Raw genomic sequence first — 20,736 nt, 5'->3', positions numbered from 1 at the left:
TACCCAGTAGTAATATCGGCCGGGCGCGGTGGCTCACGCCTATAATCCCAGCACTTTGGGAGGCCGAGGTGGGTGGATCACAAGGTCAAGAGATGGAGACCATCCTGGTCAACATGGTGAAACCCCGTCTCTACTAAAAATACAAAAAATTAGCTGGGCGTGGTGGCGCAGGCCTGCAATCCCAGCTACTCAGGAGGCTGAGGCAGGAGAATTGCCTGAACCCAGGAGGCGGAGGTTGCGGTCAGCCGAGATCGTACCACTGCACTCCAGCCTGGGTAACAAGAGCGAAACTCTGTCTCAAAAAAAAAAAAAAAAAATACCCAGTAACATCATCATTTGATAGATTTGTTAGATTGCTAAAATAACATAAGCAGTTATTAAAGTCCTCTAACACCTATATCAGCACAACATTGATACTCTCCCAATTCTCAAAATTAGTAGCAAGATGGCACATTTGGCATCCTGAGTCCCCACAAGTAAAATATAATACCAGCCAGGAAAAGGTGAAAATAGAACAGAAAAATTAACACCAGATAAAGCAGAGTTGTTTTGTTTGTTAACTGTGTAAAATAAAAATTTGATAAACATTTTCATTCTATTCTCAAAACACAAGGAGCTTAGCGTTAATATTTCATCAGGTCACTATTAGGCTTGCAAGGTTTTATGAAAACCCTCTAAAAAGTAGTTAAATTCCGTTTTAAAGCACTGTAGTGAGCACAGGAAACATGCAGCAAGACTTAAGTGTCATTTGGATAAGAAAGGAGGGAGACTCAAAGCAAAACTATCAAAAGGTCAGGAGGATTCTTTACTCTTCGTAATTGCGTGGGAGGCTTCCCCCCCTTGATACATTGTTTTTTAAAGGTTTGTCTGAAATGTAAAAATATAAAAATGCAATCATAATAAGAATTGAAAAATCATCTGGAAAGGTTAAAGGACTGTCTTGTTTCTCATTTGGCCATTGAATGGTGGCCAAATTGTCAGGCCATCCTTGAAACTCCAAAGTCTTTCACATTTTGGTGCAATTACATTTGATTTGAAATACATTTTTCCAGTTTAAAAGTGTTAACTATCTCCCAGTGCAATTGAAACCTGTCTTGTGTCAAAAACAGGAAATTCTAAGGAGAAATAGACTGTGGATATATGTCAGATGTTTCTCTTATTTTTTTTCTCATTTTCCTTTTTAGACACACAAAACCCATATGCACACACATATATTAATATATGTAATATATGCAGATATTGATGGAATTCTGTGAGTTGAAAGAGGAGGAAGATGTCTTGAAGGATCCATATCTCTCCCACCAGATTTGTGCTATTATCACTGAAATGTGGCCTTCAGTCTTGAAACAGTTAAAAGAGTTCTAAGGCCACAAAAGGAGAGATGTCTTCAGAATTATCTCCCGCCTCACATTTGCTCTTAGGCAAGCAGTTTAAAAAAGCCCAGTGATTGAGCCAGTGATCCAATTTGAAATGCAGAAATGATTAGAGCTGCTTGCCTCATTTCATATCGAAATTCTCTGATTTATGACAGGGCTGCAGCCAAGATCTATCTCCAAAGGGAATTAGTGTGCAAGTTTGCATATTTTTGTTATTTAGGTTTCTGATAGCAGCTGCTAGCTAGAAATACTGAACTGGGAGGTGGTGGGGCAAGGATTTTCAGCCACTGGAGCAAAAGAAAGATAAGAGCTTTCTGTTTAGGACATCGAGACCTCTTGACCAGCATATATCTGTGTTACATATGCTTCTTATATGTGTGTATGTGTAAGAACTTGTTAATGGTATCGACGTGAGTGTATATATACACATAAATTATGAGGTTCAGAGAGCCCAGGAATGTATTGGAATGGTTAATTCTAGTAATGGAGAAAAGAATTACCAAAATTCTGTCTCCATGTTTTAACTACTGGAATTTTAATGAGGCATAATACTTCAATCATGCAACTGACCTGTGGGGCAGAGTATAGAACATATAATGAAACAGAAATAGAATTCTGAAAAAAAAATTATTACCTTATCTGGAATTTACATGAAGTGTTAACAGGAAATTATGCAGCAGTTATAAATGAAAAATATGGGATTTAATGTACTTATTAATAAAGATTTGTTACATACATGATACCAGTGTCCCAAATCTGCTGTCCACAGCTGTCCCCAATTTCTAATGTTTCTGTCCTCAGATGCCTCATTTAGAGTCATCTTATTACCATGTAAGCTAATGCCAGTTTCTCTTCAGTGAGTATTCCGTTCCAAGAAAAAAAAAAAAAGGAAATTATCTTTGTGCATAGTCAAGGGCTGAAGACTTTCTATCAGTTTCATTAAAATATTAAACACACACACAACTTTCTTGGTTTCGTCAGTGCTTTTCTTGAATTTGTAGATTTTAATCATAGTTGCAAAAAAAATTGTGATTTTTCAAGTAAAAAAATTTCTGAAAGAAAGATGAGTAGCTGTCAGTCTACATTAGCACTGCAAAGAGCAAAGAAATCATCGTGGAAGAGTTTATTACTTTAGCTGCTCTCTGGCTCCATATGGAGTCATTATGGCCTGGAGTCTTAACAGCGCTCCTCAGCTGACCTTACTATAATGCAGCAGGGCTTCTAGGTATTAAAACTGCTCTCATATTTCACTGAGTGTTCTCCAGGGGGTTCAGGGTTATTGTAGTCAAAACTTTAAATTTTGATTACCTTGTTCATTGACAAAGAATGCAGTAAGATCTTTAAAGACGTCTTTAAACCTAAATGCCTGAGTTATTCCTTTTAAATCAGCCCATCTCTTCTCCTCTTGACTTCCAGCTAACTTGCCTAATTTCAGGGCAGTAACTCTTCGTGTGGTTGTTGTCTCATGTATTTGAGAGCTATGTTGTTCAAGTAGCTTCAAAAATTAATTTCTAGAAGATTCCTTATGCTAGGACAGTCTGGCAGTGAATCTTAATTTTATTATACCTTTTAAAACAAAGAACGTACTTTTTTCTTTTAGTATGGTAGCTTTGTTAAAATGTTTTCTAAAATTTTAAGGCTATTTAAAATATTTATTACTTTAACTCAGCTCTACATTGTAAAGTCACAGATCTAATATATAGTAAGTAGTTCTATTCATAGCCTAAATATTAATAGTTAATATTTTGGTTCATTGGACTGTGCTTAGTGTTTCGTTGCTTCATACTTCCATAACTCTCTGAAGCTGATAGTACTCCAGTTTCACAGATGAGAAAACTGAGGTTTCAGACACTCCTCAAAAAGCTCAAGGCTAATTAATATATAAATTATGGATTTGAACTCAGATACGACTTCAAAACTCACACTGCTTTGATTTTATACTACCTCCCTACAGTTGCATTTTAACAATGGCCCTTTTCAGCATTCATGTTAATCATGACTCACTCATGGATTCAGCAAACACGTCTTAATTCTTGCCAGGAGCCAGGCACTATGCAAAGGTCTCAGGTTATACAAAGTATATTTAGTCTCTGCCCTCAAGGAGCTCAGTCTAATGAGAGAATCAGATGCATAAACATATAACTATAGTATCATAAGATGATTTCTGATGGAGGATTCTACAAAAGTTGTTTCAGTTTATAAATACACAATAGAAACAACTTCTGGCTAACTTAGGCAAAAACAGAATTATGGAAAGGATATGGGGGCATTTACAGAATCTGTGGGATGTTAGGGAACCAGGTTTGGGAAAGGACAAGAATCAAGGCAATTTGAGACTAAAGAAAGTCTAATAGTAGAAACCACTGTACAATCTTACCAGGCACTTTCATTGGCAAGAATGAGCTCCAATACGTTTTGGTCTTTTTATTTCTTTGTTTAGGACTTAGGTCCAGGGAGGGGGTACCTTATTAGTCTCTCTCAGGTCACATCTCTGTCACTAGACAAGGGAGAGAAGGGTCCCTCGATTAGTGTTCAGTGGAGGAATTACCCGAAAAGACAGAGGGAGAGTTATTAACCAAAGGAGCTAGACTAGATGCTGGCCATCCATAAACAGCAATTATCCAACCATGGTAAGTGTGAAGATGAAACATTTTACTGTCTCAGGTACCCGTGGAAAGGCTTCCAGAAGACAATTTTCAGAAGAGATTTGAGAGATGAATTGACTCAGAAAATAAATTGGGATTGCAAATTCCAGGCAGAAGTAACATTAAATGCAAAGTCATGAAAACATGAAACAAAGAAGCATTTGGGGAAACACACAGTATTGGGTGAAACAGGGCTAATAGTAAGGATTAAAGAAGGTAAAAGGAAGGTTTCCATGCTTTTCCAAGAAATCTGGATTTTATCTTTTATTCAATGATAATGGAATAGAGAACATTAAATATTGTGAAATTCTCTGCCAACGTTTTTTTATCTCTATGGCTAAAATAATCTCTTTTATTGGTTTTAGCCATATGAATAGGCACATACTTCTTAGAGCTTTTTAATCTATCTACTCCTCATTAAATCTCAAAATAGAATCATACACTGCTAACATCTTATAATTGACTTCCAATATCATCTAAAATTTATGTGTATTTTAAAACCAATATAAACTAAGAGTAAAGCAAAATTATCTGAAATTCTCCTTTTATCTGAAAAAGGAAACAACCGAAAAAGAAATAACTAGTTATGTAATGAAGTTACCAAAATGAAGTGCTTTGGTATTTAGTAGACATTACTTCTGTGCAACTTGTTAACATTTATGGCAAATGGTAGTATCCATGTCAAAATGGAAGAGCAGGTTGTAAGTTGTGTGAGTGAAAATCTGTTCAGCTCTCTGATCATTTCATGTCTGGCCTAGTAGATTAAAAGGAATAAAAATGAATGAAGAAAAAGCCAGAAAAGGTGAAAAATAAAAGAGTAAAAAATCAGCAGAAAAGTGAAAATGTTTTCTTTCATTTTCTTTTTTATTCATCCCTGCATTTTCAGAAAGAGAGAAGGAAACAAAGGAGGAGAACATTTATAATGAAAGTTACTTATTTCTCCACCATCACTCCAGTTTTTACCCTAGTTGCAAATACATTGGAACTCCCTGGTTGTTCTGGTATGCTATACCTAGAGAAAGAAAGTATTCTACCTGTCCTGTGAAAACCTTTGCAAGTTTAGCACCAATCCTAATGCTCTTGCAAGTTTCTTAGTCAATTTAGGATCCAAAGCTTCTTTTGCATATCAAGGGTGAGAACAGAGATCATAATAGTTAAATATTTTATTCTTATAAGAATTTAACCCATTTCTAGTCATCATGTAAAGCAACTCATAATAGAAAAGGAGGTCTCTGGGTGAGACTGCCTTTGCTTTTTTTTTTTTTAATGAGTGATTATGAGATTCCTGAGCAGATAAAGTAGATAGGGCCTGGAACGCTATCTCTACAACCTCAATTAAGCAAGGCAGCATCTATCTGTGGTGATTTTCAGCATGTGGCACCCAGGAAAGAAATAGACATAGTTCCTTCTTTCATCTTGTTTTTCCACTCTATAAGTTTAGTTAATGGTGGTGTTTTTTGCAAAGTAGAATTGAAATTCTACATTTAAATATTTTTATTTTTAGGCTCATATAATTGTGCTTCAATTTCCTGGCACATTCATTAATGTAACAGCTGCATTCTTACTGTTAACCAGTGTATTTGATAGCTGTACCTTGGTATTTGTGAAAAAAAAGTACATTCTTAATAGATCTTGAATTTTCGGGTTGCAGTTGAATGTCAGGGTCCTGTTATGCCTGGATTCTGTTTAAAGTCACAGAAAATCAGAAATAAATCTCTGAATTGGCGGGAGTTGACATGGTCAGTTATTAAAATGCTATTTTATTTTCTATGTGTATTATTTCTAATCATCCTGGAGTTACACGAAATTTGGGTGAAAGTAATGTCAAATGCTAGAATATTTCTACTTATTTAAAACTAACAGTATGGACATGATATGCTTCAAATATTTGACATTTATGAAGTTGTGTGTGTGCATGTTAATGGGAAAAAGAGAGCAGACCTAAACCTCTCCCCGGTGTAATTTCTTTATGAACATACCATGTACCTTCCATTAATGCTAGATAAAAGCACAGTAGTTTCTTGTTAAATAAAAGTAGTCATTAAAGAGTACAGAGAATAATTTTGTTTTCTCTTTTTATGTTTAAGCCATTTTTCAATTTTTTCTTTTCCTTGTTTTTTCATCTTATTTAATGCAGATAAATATTATAATAATAGATAGGCTGCTATCAACCCATCTTAATTTAGTAATGAGAAGGATAGCATAACAATATATTTGAGTCTTCCTTCTAAGTTACTATGAAAATATATAGTGCAGCATGTTTTAAATGGTCTCCTATTTAATTTTTTCCCATGAATAATGTCTTTCATTTGGGAATGATAGTGAATCAAATTCCTAATAGTACCACCGCACTATAACTACATTATATAGGACTATTAATTAGGATAAATATGAAATTTGAATAGCTTTTGCAGGTGTGAGACATCAGATGAGAACTCAAAAGGATAAAATTCTGCTGGGGATCATTATTTCAGTTCTTTCCAATCCTGTTGTTCTGCTGCATAAAACTTACTTTAGTACCTCTCTGAACTGTTATAACATCTGTTGTTCTTGGGGAAAAAAAAAGGGTTTTTGTGGGTTTTTTTTTCCTTCCTTTTGGTCAGAAAGAGCTGTGTTATTCTGCAGCATTGGCCCAGAATGCCTTGCAGGGAGTGAGCTGTGTTCTTCTGGTGTTCTGACTAATTAATTCCCATGAGACCTGCTCCTTACAACGGGGCTTGCTCTCGCCGAATCCAGCAGTGGGAAGGACTGCCTTTGGGAAGGTCACTTGAGAAAGCTGTCCTACACATGCATGTTCATCAGGTAAATAAAGAAGAAGGTGAAGGATAAGAGGGTTAGAATCTAGGGAAGTTTTATGAGAGAGAAAACTGATAGGACTGATTACTTTTATTTTGATAAAGGGCTTCTTTTTTTCTCTATCACCATGAATGCATTTTAAACTTAGAATATCTGCACACCAAATTATAATCACCATATCTTAGCTTTGCTTCATCAAATTGTTTCAATGTGGTCAAATTTTACCAACCAGGTAGATGAGTTTTAAAATTCTGGAAAAATTTTTTTCTTCCTCTCTCTTTAAAAAGTAGAGTAGTGCCATAGATGTTCACAAAACTATGCTACCTCACTTCACGGTTTCTCATATTAAATAAGCTAGTTTCATTTCCAAAATGCTGACTTTCTACATTTTCCTCCTTGTTCCTATATTTCCCTCATAAAAAATTAGTTTTAATTTCTTGGGACTGACCAAGAAAGATAATGAAGTGCTTTCAAAAACTCTTTATGTGTGAAACGCTGGAGGAAAACCCTTGAGCCTTCTTACTTCTAGCAACCAATTACTACGTACAAAAAAACTTTCCCCAATTATGAAGTCCACTAATGCATCCTGCACAGACTCAATTTCACGAACTCTGTTGCGGAGGCACCCCTCACATAATTAACAGTGAGGCACTGCATGTGGTCAGACCTTCTGCTAATTGATTAAATGAGTCTATTCCTAAATCAGATTCTAAATCACACTTGCTAGCATGGCTAAGGAACACAGCATGTATAACAGAAATTCCAGAAACCCAAAATGTGGACCTGCAAAAAATCTAAATTACTCATTGGGGTAGCTGCTTCAGAACTGAACCTAAAATATAAAAAGAAAAGAAAAAAAAGACCACCTTGCTCTCTTGAAATGCCGCTCTCCCCAGTTGTCTTTCTTTAGTATTCTCCCTTCTGTTTGATCCTTGTCCTTTTGTGATTCATCCTCCACACCTAAACGATATAAAACATGTCATGCTATGGCCCTGTCTTTATGATTATTTTAGTTAACAAGTGCTGAATAGTTTGCCTGCAGTTTCCTAGTAAAACACAAAACCTCCCATCTGCTTGTCAGTTTTTCTTTTTCCTTTTTCTTTTCACCTTTTTTTTTTTTTTTGTAAAAGAAGGCCGTGGTGTTCCCTAAGGGTTGTGAGAGAAGTTCATCCCATTGAACTGGTCAGCAAGATATCATTAGCTCGTTGTGTACATGAAATCCAGGGGTTAGAGCACCAAGCGTCACAAGCCAGTTTCTTTACCTCCTTGAGCTGATCAGAGGATCAGAGTATCAAGGAAGGATTAGCACTGACTTGGGATTTGTGTGATTGGTTAATTTATTGCAGCAATGGCAGGCCTTTCATCTATGGCAACATTTAATCAGCACAGCCATGGAGGCTATTACCGGTTAGCTCCTTTCTCAAGTCAGCCAGGGCTGTACCATCAGCCCTATCACAACTCCCCTGAAATTTCCAAATTATCTGGAACAGGCTTTAGCCTCACAGTAATAAAAATTAGAAGAGATTCCTGATAGCACTGGTGGAAAAGGCTTTCACTTGCACAGGGCAAATTATAAATAGTATGAACGTGCACTTTAAAAAAAAAATTCTCCACCTCTTAAGAGATGTGCAGGACTTATCACCCCTGCTCTGATCCAAATCCTCATGGTTGAAAATTTATATTAGATTTTATCAGAGAGGCCTAAGTCTAGAAAAATCAATGAAGGTTATCTTTTATGTTGCAGGAACTTGTGGAAATATTGATTTTCATTTTATAGTGAATTTGGAGCATGAGTTGGTAATCACTGCTGAGCCGACCACAATGTTTGCCTACTGTATCTTTTACTGAGTTTTGCTCAAGTATTTAAGATAGTATTCCTGTTGATTTTAGTCTATAGCGTGAAGACAGATGTTCCTAAAACACAAAGTTGTACTTGGTAAAAAATACACCTAGAAGTTCCCTGTTTACAGTAATGAGTTCAGTATTTTGAGACTATATTTTGAATATTAGTGATGGATTTCGGAATAAAAAGTACTCTGAAATTTTTGTAAGATTTATTTCTTTTTTGCTTCTATCAAGTTTATAAGCAAAGAGAAAGATTTTTTTTGAGGAGGGAAAAACTGCATATGTATAAAATACATCATTTAAACATTGAAGTACTTCTAAGAAAAGAAGGATTTCTTTTTTTCAACTAATTATTATGTCTTTGCATCTGACAAATATTAATCAAAAGTTTCCCCTCTGTTGTATTTTTAATGTTTTCATTTCTTGAATTTGTTAACTTTTTAAATTTCATTCTTTCTTTTAAATTTCATACTTGGCAGCTGACAAAGAATCATTTTCCTCCATCACCACCTGAAGCCCTGCACCATACTGCAAGGCTTCGGATACTAGCCAGCAGTCTTTTAAATTTAATAAATGTTATAGTTAATACAAGTTAAAAAGCATTCGGGAATAACCGCTCACTTTTCATTTTTTAAAATTGTTTAAATCCTTTTTACCTTATTTGTTATTGTTGTGGATACCTATAGTATGATGGCTGTATTATTGTTGACTTTATATATATATATTTGTGTCTTTCTCATTCTTATTGTTGCTTGCCCAAAGCTCACAGACTGGATACTTTTTAAATCAAGTCACATATTCTCCCCAGATTTATTCTGAAAAGCTTATTGATAACTTATTTTTGAAAGCTTTCTTTTAGCCTATGTAAAAAACTAAATTTTCTTTCACGTACTTATAAATGTGCTATGAGATATATATATATATATATAAAGTTTATAGCAACATTCCTAATTCAAGCAGAGAAACTTGTTTGCAAGTAAGAACTCAAGGATAGACTCAGGAATGCTTATTAGTGACTTGATTCTTAACACTTTAGCATGATTGTTACAGTGTTTCATTCATATTTTTCGAGAGACTAATGCCTTTACATATTCACTATGAATATTTTTTAAAAGAGAATATTTGTAGACATAGTCTTATACTTTGTTGTGCACTAAGTGCTAGATCGTCATTTAGTATTCAGCTTTAATCTTCTCCTAACAGTCCAGCAGAGTTCAATGACAGACTGCCCTGGGTTCCATGGCTGAACCATCTTCCTCCTCCCTCTTACCTGAAGTTATGCTCCTGAACTTATACTTGGCAGCTGACAAAGAATCATTTTCCTCCATCACCACCTGAAGCCCTGCACCATACTGCAAGGCTTCGGATACTAGCCAGCAGTCTTTTTATTCCTCTAAACATAACCAAAAGATATCTAAGCCAAGGAATGAACAAGATAACATATGAAAACACCAAGCCCAGTAGCTGGCACATGGTAGGGCCTGCAGATGGCAGCTACTAGTGCCATTATTGCCTGGGAAAGTCTGTAAGGGGACTCCAGAGAATTCATCACCTGTTCCCTGGTCATGTTCCCTAATTAACTGGAATTGGACATGCCTATTCATAGTCAAACTTAGCTAAAATGGTGACAGAATTGCTTAATTTTTTTTTATCCCCTCTGCTCAGTTGTTCTTAGTTTGCTCTTTTCTGTACCCTTATTACCCCGCCCTTCCTTACTCTTCAATTCTAAATTACAGGTACATTCTTCTAAAAGTAGAGATAACAGTATTACCCAGGTTTGGAGGTAACCTTATTCCCTTCTGTCTTTTGTATAGGACAGAATTTTTTTCTTCTGTATAGGAAATAAGATGTTGGGACTAATAAGACCAAGTGACACAGAGAATTCTGAGGATTTGCAGAAAGTCACACACTTGATGATGGGGCCTGGTTTAGAGACCTGGGCTACTCTTATTTTTTGGGGGCATTGGTTGAAGTGAATGAGAATGTATTAAGACGTCTTTGCTGCAGGCTGTGGAGACACAGTTGAGCCAGCTTAAAGAAAAGGAGAAATTTATTTATTAGAATTGCAGAGTATTTTATAGATACCAAGGGCAGGAATTCACTGGGCCTCAAGATTTATTAGTACCAAAGATTCAGAAACCCTCAGGATGCCTTCAACATTTGTTATGGCCTCAGATTTCTTCAAGTTGACTTCATTTTCCTTCCTCTCATGTCCAGCTGCCTTTTCAATGGATAGAAGCTTTGAACTTGTTAGCCTATATTTGCATCCACCCAGTGAGTTATGCCTTTGACTTTCTTAATCCTGTATTGAAAACCCCAGGGAAAAGACTTACTGTCCCAGCACAGCAAAGGGACACACCTAATGCTTGAAGGTAAAGAAGTGATTTTCAGAAAAGTATGGATCTGGGAAGACACTTCATAAATACCTGCTACAATTGGAGACAGTATAAACTGCCTTTAGAATAAGAAGGCCTCATGAGAAAAAAAGATCGGTTTTAATTCTGTGCATGCAAATTACAGGAAGATAGATTTTAGTCAATATAAATATGGAGCATTGAAAAATATGGCGTTTATCTCTTTGTCCAGTTAACAGAAATATTTAAATTTGGTTAAATGAATTCCAATTATAGTTGTTCCCACTTATGTTCCCTATCTGACATTCTTAGTCAAAAGGATTGCATTAGCTTCAACCTGGCCCAGGTGAATTTCAAGATTCCAAAATTAAGATTCATTGAGTTTATGTTCTAATAATGATGTTATAAATATTGTATATTTTTAAAAAATGAATTACTATATTAAATGGCTCATGCATATGATATATATGCATACATTTGTACATTCATAAATATGTGTGTACATATTACATATTTGTTTGCCTGTGACAGCTTTGACTTGCTTCTGCTAGTTTTGGCATGAACTTGGCATTTGTGTGCATCACCACTGAGGATTTTATATAGTATACTTTAGGCTAAATTATCATAAAAAATTATTTGGTAGATGCCACATTTCAGCTAGAGAAGTTGAGGCATTTGTGTCTTTCTCATTCTTATTGTTGCTTGCCCAAAGCTCACAGACTGGATACTTTTTAAATCAAGTCACATATTCTCCCCAGATTTATTCTGAAAAGCTTATTGATAACTTATTTTTGAAAGCTTTCTTTTAGCCTATGTAAAAAACTAAATTTTCTTTCACGTACTTATAAATGTGCTATGATACATAGAGAATTATAGTGATTCATTTCATGATTTTTGCATAGTAGAAGAGTAGGCATTGTCTCTCCATATGGCAGCTCTTTGCTGCCAAAAATTTTATGGTGTTAGGGAATAGCAAAGGGATATACCAAAAGGTGCCTCGGCTTTGGTTACCTCACATAAAAAGAGTTGGCATAGAGCATTTTACAGCAGTGGTGTACAGATTTAGAATTATATAGATTCTTGCTTACAGCATCGTACATAGCGATACTGAAATGTTTTGTCACTGAGTTAGGAAGATAGATGATAGTGCAAATCTACATAATACACTAATATATTTATTCTGAGGACAGAATAAAAACTCATATCAAGGATATTAATGTACAGTTACAAATGGTTCTGCAAAATTGGCAATGCAAATGAATTGTATTATGGACAAGCATCTTTGTGAATTTATGTTTTTTCTCCAAAAATCTGTTAATTGTTAAATGTTTTATTTCTTTAATAGATGAGGATGGTCCCAGTTGTGAATGGTTGGCCTTATCAGTATTTTCATTCAGAATGGTTCTGTAGTATTATCTATGTTTAGAGAATATTCATACACTTTGAAAATGTGGAAATTATGATATTTCAAATCAGACATCACCCACCAGTGTAAGTCCTAGCTGTAGCACTCATTAGCTGTGTAATTTAGGCAAGTTAGTTGACCTCTCTCAATTTCAGGTTCTTCATCTGTTTTTTTTTTTTTTAAATGAAAGCAGGGGGTTCTTATCCTGAATAGTGGTAAGGCTTAACTTTTATCTACTCCATCTTTCCCTCCTTCCTGGAGCACTGTCAGCACTCGGTCCCCAGGACACAGTCTCTGTTGCTTTCCCCACCTTGCTGAATGCACTTTCTGTTTTCTTGGCTAAGAAACTAACTGCTAAATATTGAGACCGGGACTCTGGTCTATTCTTTTCTTTAGATGATCTCATACTCCATGGCTTTAATTTCCATGTTTTAGACAAATTTAAATCCCGGCCCCAATCTCTCATCTGAGATCCAGACTCACATTTCTAATTGCCTAATTTACATCACTGTATCACAATAGAGATGTAGAAATCAGAACTCCAAAACATACATCCTAAGATGACTCCTATCTGAATCTCCCTCATCTTCATAAATGTCCTCATCTTTTCAGGCCCCAAATCTGGGACTTAGCCTTGATTCCTCTCTTTTCTACACTGACTCTATTCGAGCAAGTCAATGAATTTCCCCTTCAAAATCTGACCACTTCCCACTTCCAGAGCTATCCTGGTTGAGAACACCATCATCTTCACCAGGCCTCAGCAGCAGCCTTCTCACTTGTTTCTATATATACTTGGCCCCCAAAGACTGGTTATCACATGGAAAACCAAGTGGTGTTTTAACATGTAAATTACAGCATGGTATTCCCAAGACCATTCAATGGCTTACTGTCACACTTGGACTAAAATCCAAAACCTTTTACTCTTTTCTGCTATAGAATATGCTAGATTTTCAACTTGATCCCTCTGCTTTTGCTGTGCCCTCTCTCTCAGATGTTTCACCTACACAGCTTCATATGACTCACTCCCTGGCTTCATTCAGGGACATGCTCAGATGTCCTCTTTGCTAAGAGCCTTCTCTGGACAAACTTAAACAGATCAAGCAAACAAAACTGTTATTGTCTCTTTATATCTTTATTTTACCTGAAATTACCTTATATTTAGTGTTCATATATTATTTTTTTTCTCCCTAATAAGAGGGTGAGTTCTACAAGGACAGATTATCTTTTATGTTTTGCTATTTCACAAACACCTAAAACACACTCGATAAATATTTGCTGAACATATAAATTGAATAAAATGATATTTTAAAAAGTTCTTAACAGAGTGCTTAAAGAAGAGTTCAATAAATGTTAATTTTCATTGTCATTCTTATTCTCAAGTAAATTACTTTGAAAGAACTCCACTGTAAAGCTGTAGTTCAGATGGTCACTTTGTAGAAACATTAAAAATGTTCAAAATCGGTATTTGGTTGTTACAATATTAATGCCACCAAAAGACAGCAGAGATAGTAGAAAACTGTGACCCAGTTTCGAATCCTGACTTCGTCACTCTCTCAGTTGTTAACCGAAGATGAGTCAATTCAATTCTGAACCATTCTTTTATTACCAAAGAAATGTAGTTAATCATTACTTCAGGAGATTTTTTTAAAAAAACAAATAGACATTTACATTATGCAGGATTTGAAAAAGAGTAGAATTTTACAAGTCTGACTCATATCTGAATGTAGTGATTCCTTCCAAGTTACTGCTGATAGCAAATTAAGTTAACAACTAATTTATTATTTTATCTACATCATTAAAATGATTGATAGATAATTCCAGACAGAGGACTGACAGTTGTGGATTTCTAAACATTGAGGTTGTGCCATGAACAACCATTATTTGTAAATCCCTTGTAATTAATTTCTGTGTTGATATGGGAAAAGTGTATTTTTAGTATATTTTAAGGCTTCCTGAATATGAAGTTTTTTAATCTAATGAGAGTAATATTTGTCATATCATCCTAATTGGTTTCTCATTCTTCTATGAGAAAAGGGATTAAAAAATATATTGATATGTTGAGAATTATTCAGTGCAACACTATATCTAGTGTTATGCAATGCTCTCCATTTTCAAACATATACAAATGAATTTGCTATGTAACTCACTTCTGTACTTTCTGGGCATTTTTCTTGGCTGCCTAGCAAGTTTTAGATTGGATGTTATGTTCTTCCCATGAGCTCTTCGTTTATCCTCTTGCATCTGATGTTGCTCTGAATCGTGAGTGCTGAAGTCTGCAGCAAAGTATGTTTTTTTCTCTTAATACTTGATATGGAAGTGACTGCCCATTTGGTCTTAAACACTAACAGTTTTTCTAAGTATTATTTTATTTTCCATTCTCTCATTGAGGATTGCTTCCTTTTTTTCTTCTCACATATTTTTAATTTATATTTAAAATAAATAAACCAAATTCAACAACAACATAGCAAAAATGCTTGTTGTGTTTGAGTGTATATGTGCAAAAAACAGAGATGAAACAAATATTTATCAGTGTTTTATATGTTTGCTTCTAAGCATTATCTCTCCTCACCCCAAGAGGACATTTTTTATATGGATTTTTTAGGTAATTTTTTTTTGGTTATGTGTTGCATTTCTTCTTCTTCTTCTATATACATATAGAAATATATGTATTTTTATGTCTTCTTTTCATTTGAGTTGCTGTAGTATGGTGATGGAGAGCTTGGGCACTGGAGTTGAAATGCTTGGTTTTAAACCTGAATTCTGTCACTACTGAGCTTGTGGGCTGTGGGCCACTTTACCTTTCTCTATGCTCCACTTGGCTGGTCTGTGTGAGTGGAGATATTAATAGAACATATAAACATGTATTTTGAATTTTAAAATAGGATATGTATGGAAATTACAAAACACAAAGGCTGGCACAGAGCAAGCACTCCATAAATACTAACCTCTATTGTCGTTATGTTAATAATCCATTACTGCCTGTATTTTCTATATTTTTTTGGAAAATCATATGTCATCTTCTGGTAACAGTCCCACTGGACTGTGATATTGCCAAATTACGAATGTGGGAGCTTGAAGACACTTTGTCCAACCCGTGCTTTTCAAATAAGAAAACTGAAACTTTGAGAAACAACATAGCTGATCACATACATAATTAAAGGAAGATATTCCTTTGTGATATTCTGCCCATGGTTATTTCCACAATTTGTTTGTATGCTTGCTTGCTTTTGGTGGAGAGGAGAAAAATAATAAGTTTGTCTTTGTCTTTATCCACCTCCAAATTATCCTCAGTTATGCTGTCCTTGGATTCAATAGGCCACTCCCTTCGTAAGACCATACCAGTTTCCTAATAAAGCTTACAAAGATCTCCTGCCTTTGATTTTAAGATTTCTACATAGGTCCCCTCAGATCTTCTTAAATTATTTGATCCTCTCTCCTCCTTGGCCATTCCTTAGAATGTTTTCTGTAGATTTATAGAATTGGCTTGCAAATAGGTAACACCTTAATAATGTGGTTTTACATGTCTTAATTATCTTCTCGAAAATTCCTCCTTCCTTCCATTAGTTGATGCCTCAGATTCTGCCAAGAAAATCTTATCTTTTGAACTTGAAACTTGGTTTACTGATGGAGTGTAAATACCTAAAAAGTACATTAAGATGTAATAAATTTTATCTCATATTAATGAGGGATCTGAGAAAAGAAGAAGGGAATGGAGGAGGACCTTGCTATCTCTGATGAACACCCCCCTCACTTTCACTCTCACACACTGGTATCTTTCATCTCCCAATTAATGAGTTATGTTTAGATCCATAAAAATCTATATGAGGAAGTGACCTTTGAAAACCTTGAGTTCATTCTTTTTGCAGTGGCAAGAAGTATAACTTCAAAGAGTTAAATGCATTTGTCCATAGTCACCTATTTGTGGCAGCAGATGGCCTTCCCTTACCATATCCCCAAGCTGAACACCTGCCAGATAATTAGTAACCTCAAAGTCCATTCTACTCTTTCCCAATTAAGCCAGACTCCCTGTTCATTCTCCTGTGTGTGTCTGAATTTGTAACTAGTTCCACTACTTTAGATTCCACACTGTAAATTAAATTTTTAACATCTTTTTAATGATTTAATATATTCTAATATGTAGTAAATTAAATATCCTTACCCAGAGGAATATAAGTCATTCTGCCATAAAGACACATGCACACAAGTGTTCATTGAACTGCTATTTACAGGAGCAAATATGTGGAATCAGCCTAAATGCCCATCAGTGACAGATTGGATAAAGAAAATTTGGTACATATACACTATGGAATACCATGCAGCCATAAAAAAGAACGAGATCATGTCTTGTGAGATCATGGGTGGAGCTGGAGGCTGTTATCCTCAGCAAACTAATGAAGGAAGAGAAAACCAAATACCACGTGTTTTCGCTTGTAAGTGCGAGCTAAGTAACGAGAACTTATGAACACAAAGAAGGAAACAAGAGACACTAGGGACTACTTGAGGGTGGAGAGTAGATTGTGGGAGGAGGAAGAGGAGCAGAGATAACTCTTGGGTACTGGGCTTAGTACCTGGGTTATGAAATAAGCTGTACAACAGGTTTGCCTATGTAACAAACCTGCACAGGTACCCTTGAATCTAAAACAAAAGCTTTCTTAGAAAAGAAATCCTTAGAAACCATTTTCATTGGTATTTATTGCATGTTACGTATTATTTTGCATTTCTGATTATTGACTACAATTGTTAATCCCCATAAGGAAGGCACACTGTATACTTTGTATGAACACTCAATCAAAAAATGTAATTCATTAATGTATCAAACATCTTTCAGGTTCTTCCTATGTAATGCCATGTGTAAAAGTTGAATATATTATTTAGAGTTTAGAAATGCTAGATAACACCAAGAGTTGTTGTTATTGTTTTTTAATCAGTAAGTAACTAATAGAAATGGGTAAATGTGAAGGGAAATTTGGATTTTTAGAGAAGGTGAAATTCATTTTAGACATGTTTGATTTGAAATTAAAGTAAGAAAAAGAAATACAAATATCCAGCAAGAAATATGCTTAAAGAAATGCAAAGATATTGGAGATTAGCTGTAGGCTGACAATGTAGATTTGAGAGCCATTTGCTAGTGATGCTGTTACTTTGCAAAATTCAGTACTAAGAATCATAAAAATATAAAAAGCTAAAGCGATTCATGAACATTAACTATTTTTTAAATTAGTCATTAAGTGTTTATTTATGAACTATTCAGTGTAGGGTACGTCAGTGTTGCTTCTGAAATGACAAAAGCTAGAAGACTGAGCAAGAAAAGAAGAAACACATGGAATAAAATGCAGATGAATGATATAGAAGCAAATGCAGTGAGACTGACATAATAATAAAAAAAAGCAATTACAAGCAATGTATCAACAAGTACAAAATGGCGTAGCACAATTTTATTCCCAGGGGACATAAAAGGGTGAACTGAAGGAGGAGAAGGAGGTTAATTGGGAAATGCTTCCTCAGGGCAATGAGAGCTGAACAAGATCTGAAGGAAACGATGGGTTCAGACGGGTAGAGAGGAGCATAGAAGGGAGTCAGGAGCATGGTGGGAAGCCAGGATGGAGGGAATGGTCTGAACCAGAAGTGGAATGGAGAAATCAAGCACTGTGTAGGGAATATCAAATGGACTCTTCTGCCACCTGTGGAGCGGACAAGTGGAAAGTATCAAGTCATCTTTCTAGAAAGGTTATGAAGGGGAGTGGTGTGGAGGCAGTGGGAAGTGAGAGTTTTAAAGAAACTTGAGTGTACTTATGTACTCTAAAAGGTATAAGCATTTTAATGTAATTGTATTATACAACTTAGTTCTCTAAATCTATTAAGGAATTCCTAGTGCACAGCCTCCTATTGCCAAAGTTACATAGAAATATGTGTTCTTATATCACCGCCATGCCTTGCTGTTGAATTCCCTATTTGGTTTATCTGTAAAAAGAGAGAAGACAGCGCCCGATGGATATTTGTTCTTGGCTAAAACTCTGCATAATGCTTTGAAATATTATTCTTCCTAGCAAATGGTAACAGTTGCTAATGTCATTCAAAAATAGTTGAGGAAAATATGTTTGTGAAACATACAGCTCTTACTGTCACATCATTTTCTGAGTGAAAAGAAAATACAGTGGTACTCGGCTGTTTGTTGAATGGAAATCTTTTAACGTTGTCAAGGAGTTCATCAAACGGATGCCGTAAATAAGTGGGAAATCATGTGCCCTCTGTTTTAATATCTGTTTCTTCATGATGAGGCAACCACCCCACTCAGCCATCCAGGTGGGACTACCACCCATCACAGGCCTCTTGGCCTCAGATAGGATAACCAGAGCATAACTACTTTGGAGCAATGCAATTATGAATTTCTTGAGGGGGAAAAGGAAAGATAAGTTCAGGGAAGTCAGCTAACGTGGTACATGGGTAGTTCCAGGCAGCAAAAGGGTTAATCAGATTTTCATTTTAGATAGTTGCCTTAGTAACAATCAGAGAGCCCAGGCTGTATCTTTTCCATTTGTGGGGAATGTTTAGATTTACAGAGTAGCTTAGCTTATTATATACCTGACTTGATTGCTGGATAAGGCTTGTGATTAAAAACAGAGTAAGATTCATTTTTATAATATTGTAAAGAAGGGCAAAACATTAAAAATGATGTCACTGATGGTCTAGGGTTCTGGGAAATTACTGATATTGGAACTCTGGTGCCGACAGGGCTCTTCGAAAAGTTAAAATAGAAGAAGGTCAGCATCTTTGCCTTTAACTTTTACTGAAAATAAGTCTGTATTTACCATTTTTAGGAATGAATTGGAAACTAGCATATAAAAACTGGCTAACAATGCTAGAGGAGAAATTGGATATCAACATCATTTCTATACCAAATTGCATTAAGCTCTCAAAGATGTATTTGTTTATATTGTATATTAGGGGCTACGTGGCCCTTTAATCAGGAATTGAAAAAATAATATATTCGAAAAACACTTATTTTCAGAAGTGTCCAAAAGCGTGGACCAATGACACTAAAATGTTGAAGTCTGAAATTCATCCATTGTCCAAATAGCAGGAAAACAAACTCAACAGTCTGCTCTGCACATGGCCTCAAACCTCACCTGGAGAGACAGATTTCCTAAGGGCAGAGAAAAGGATTCAGTCTGTTTGCCAGGACCAAGCCTGTCTGGAGCAGCTGCTGCCAATTAGTGACAAGTGATATGTAGGGAGGCCATGATACACATAGAGCTACCAGAGTTCAGCAGTTTCAGAAATTACTCTCTCAAGAAAGAACACAATTCTTAGGAGCATAGTTCATTGCATTTCTATGGTAGTCACTTGGTAACCAGCGAGCCTCCTCCAAACATCTCAAAAGTCAGCATGTCAGGCTTCTGTGGCCATCGAGTTTATACATTATTTACAGACAGTTCCTGACTTACTTTTGCTTATTATATTAACTGAAAAATGCCCAAGTTGCACCCTTGCCATTCTGCAGGGATCAAATATTTAGCCAAGAGAGCCACTGGAGAGACTTAAAAATAAAATGAACGAACAAAATCTTGGAGGAGTTAAAGACCATATCTCTTTAGATTTGGAGAAACAAAAACAAAATTTGAAAATGAGGAATGACTTAATAATTATAGATAAATCAATGGCATAGCAATCATTTATTTCTTCATATCAATTCAGTAAGATTGCCTTCCTACTGAGAACTGATCCATTAAATGAATAGAAGTGTTTGTTTGCTTTATGCTGAAAGGAGAAAAAATGGCCATTTTGGTGCATGGAGTAATTTGTAAGATAGGATGCATACTTCAAATGAGGAGACTGTTTTACGGGAGTTGAGGAGGCTCAAAAACTGCAAGGATCAAGGACAACAATTTTGAAATCAGGGAGATAGAACAGAGATGGGAGAAGGCTGAAGAATACAAATCACATTAAAAATTTTCCTGTGACCAGAAAAGGAAACATTCAATCACCTTTTCTGTTCTTTAACAAATGACCCTTATTCATAGACATGGGAATTCATATGTAATGCATGGCTAGATTAAAAGCTAAGTAACCCACTTGAAATCCAACCTTGAGACTTGACCACTTGTAATATTGGGTCTATGCAGTTCTTTACTCATAAAGAAATGGGCAAGATATAGACTCTTTTTAGAGAAAAAAATCAATAGGTTCAAAATTTCCCAGGGACTTATGAACTACCATTTGAGAAATGCCAACTTAAATAAACTAGATTATTCTATTCACTCTATTTCAAAGGTACATTTTTACTACAAAAGTGCTGATTTGCTATTATGCATTAT

The 20,736-nt window shown here is 35.5% G+C and overlaps 1 protein-coding gene across 7 annotated transcripts in view; it reads left to right on the top strand.

The window, feature by feature from the left end:
* Positions 1–20,736, top strand: part of ZFPM2 (zinc finger protein, FOG family member 2) — a 473,192-nt gene that overhangs the window by 265,559 nt on the left and 186,897 nt on the right. The window contains exon 1 of one of the 7 annotated variants that reach the window (XM_035276646.2): positions 6,706–6,823. The exons of the other annotated variants lie outside the window; for them this stretch is intronic. Coding sequence (XP_035132537.1) covers positions 6,713–6,823 — 111 coding nt within the window. The 5' untranslated portion in view covers positions 6,706–6,712. Of the gene's footprint in view, positions 1–6,705; positions 6,824–20,736 lie in introns of those variants that run through there. 7 annotated transcript variants of the gene reach the window in all.

The sequence above is a fragment of the Callithrix jacchus genome, chromosome 16, assembly GCF_049354715.1.
Source record: "Callithrix jacchus isolate 240 chromosome 16, calJac240_pri, whole genome shotgun sequence".
NCBI classification, from domain to species: domain Eukaryota; kingdom Metazoa; phylum Chordata; class Mammalia; order Primates; family Cebidae; genus Callithrix; species Callithrix jacchus.
The sequence above is the reverse complement of the archived record's forward strand: the minus strand, read 5'-3'. Positions and strand labels throughout refer to the sequence as shown.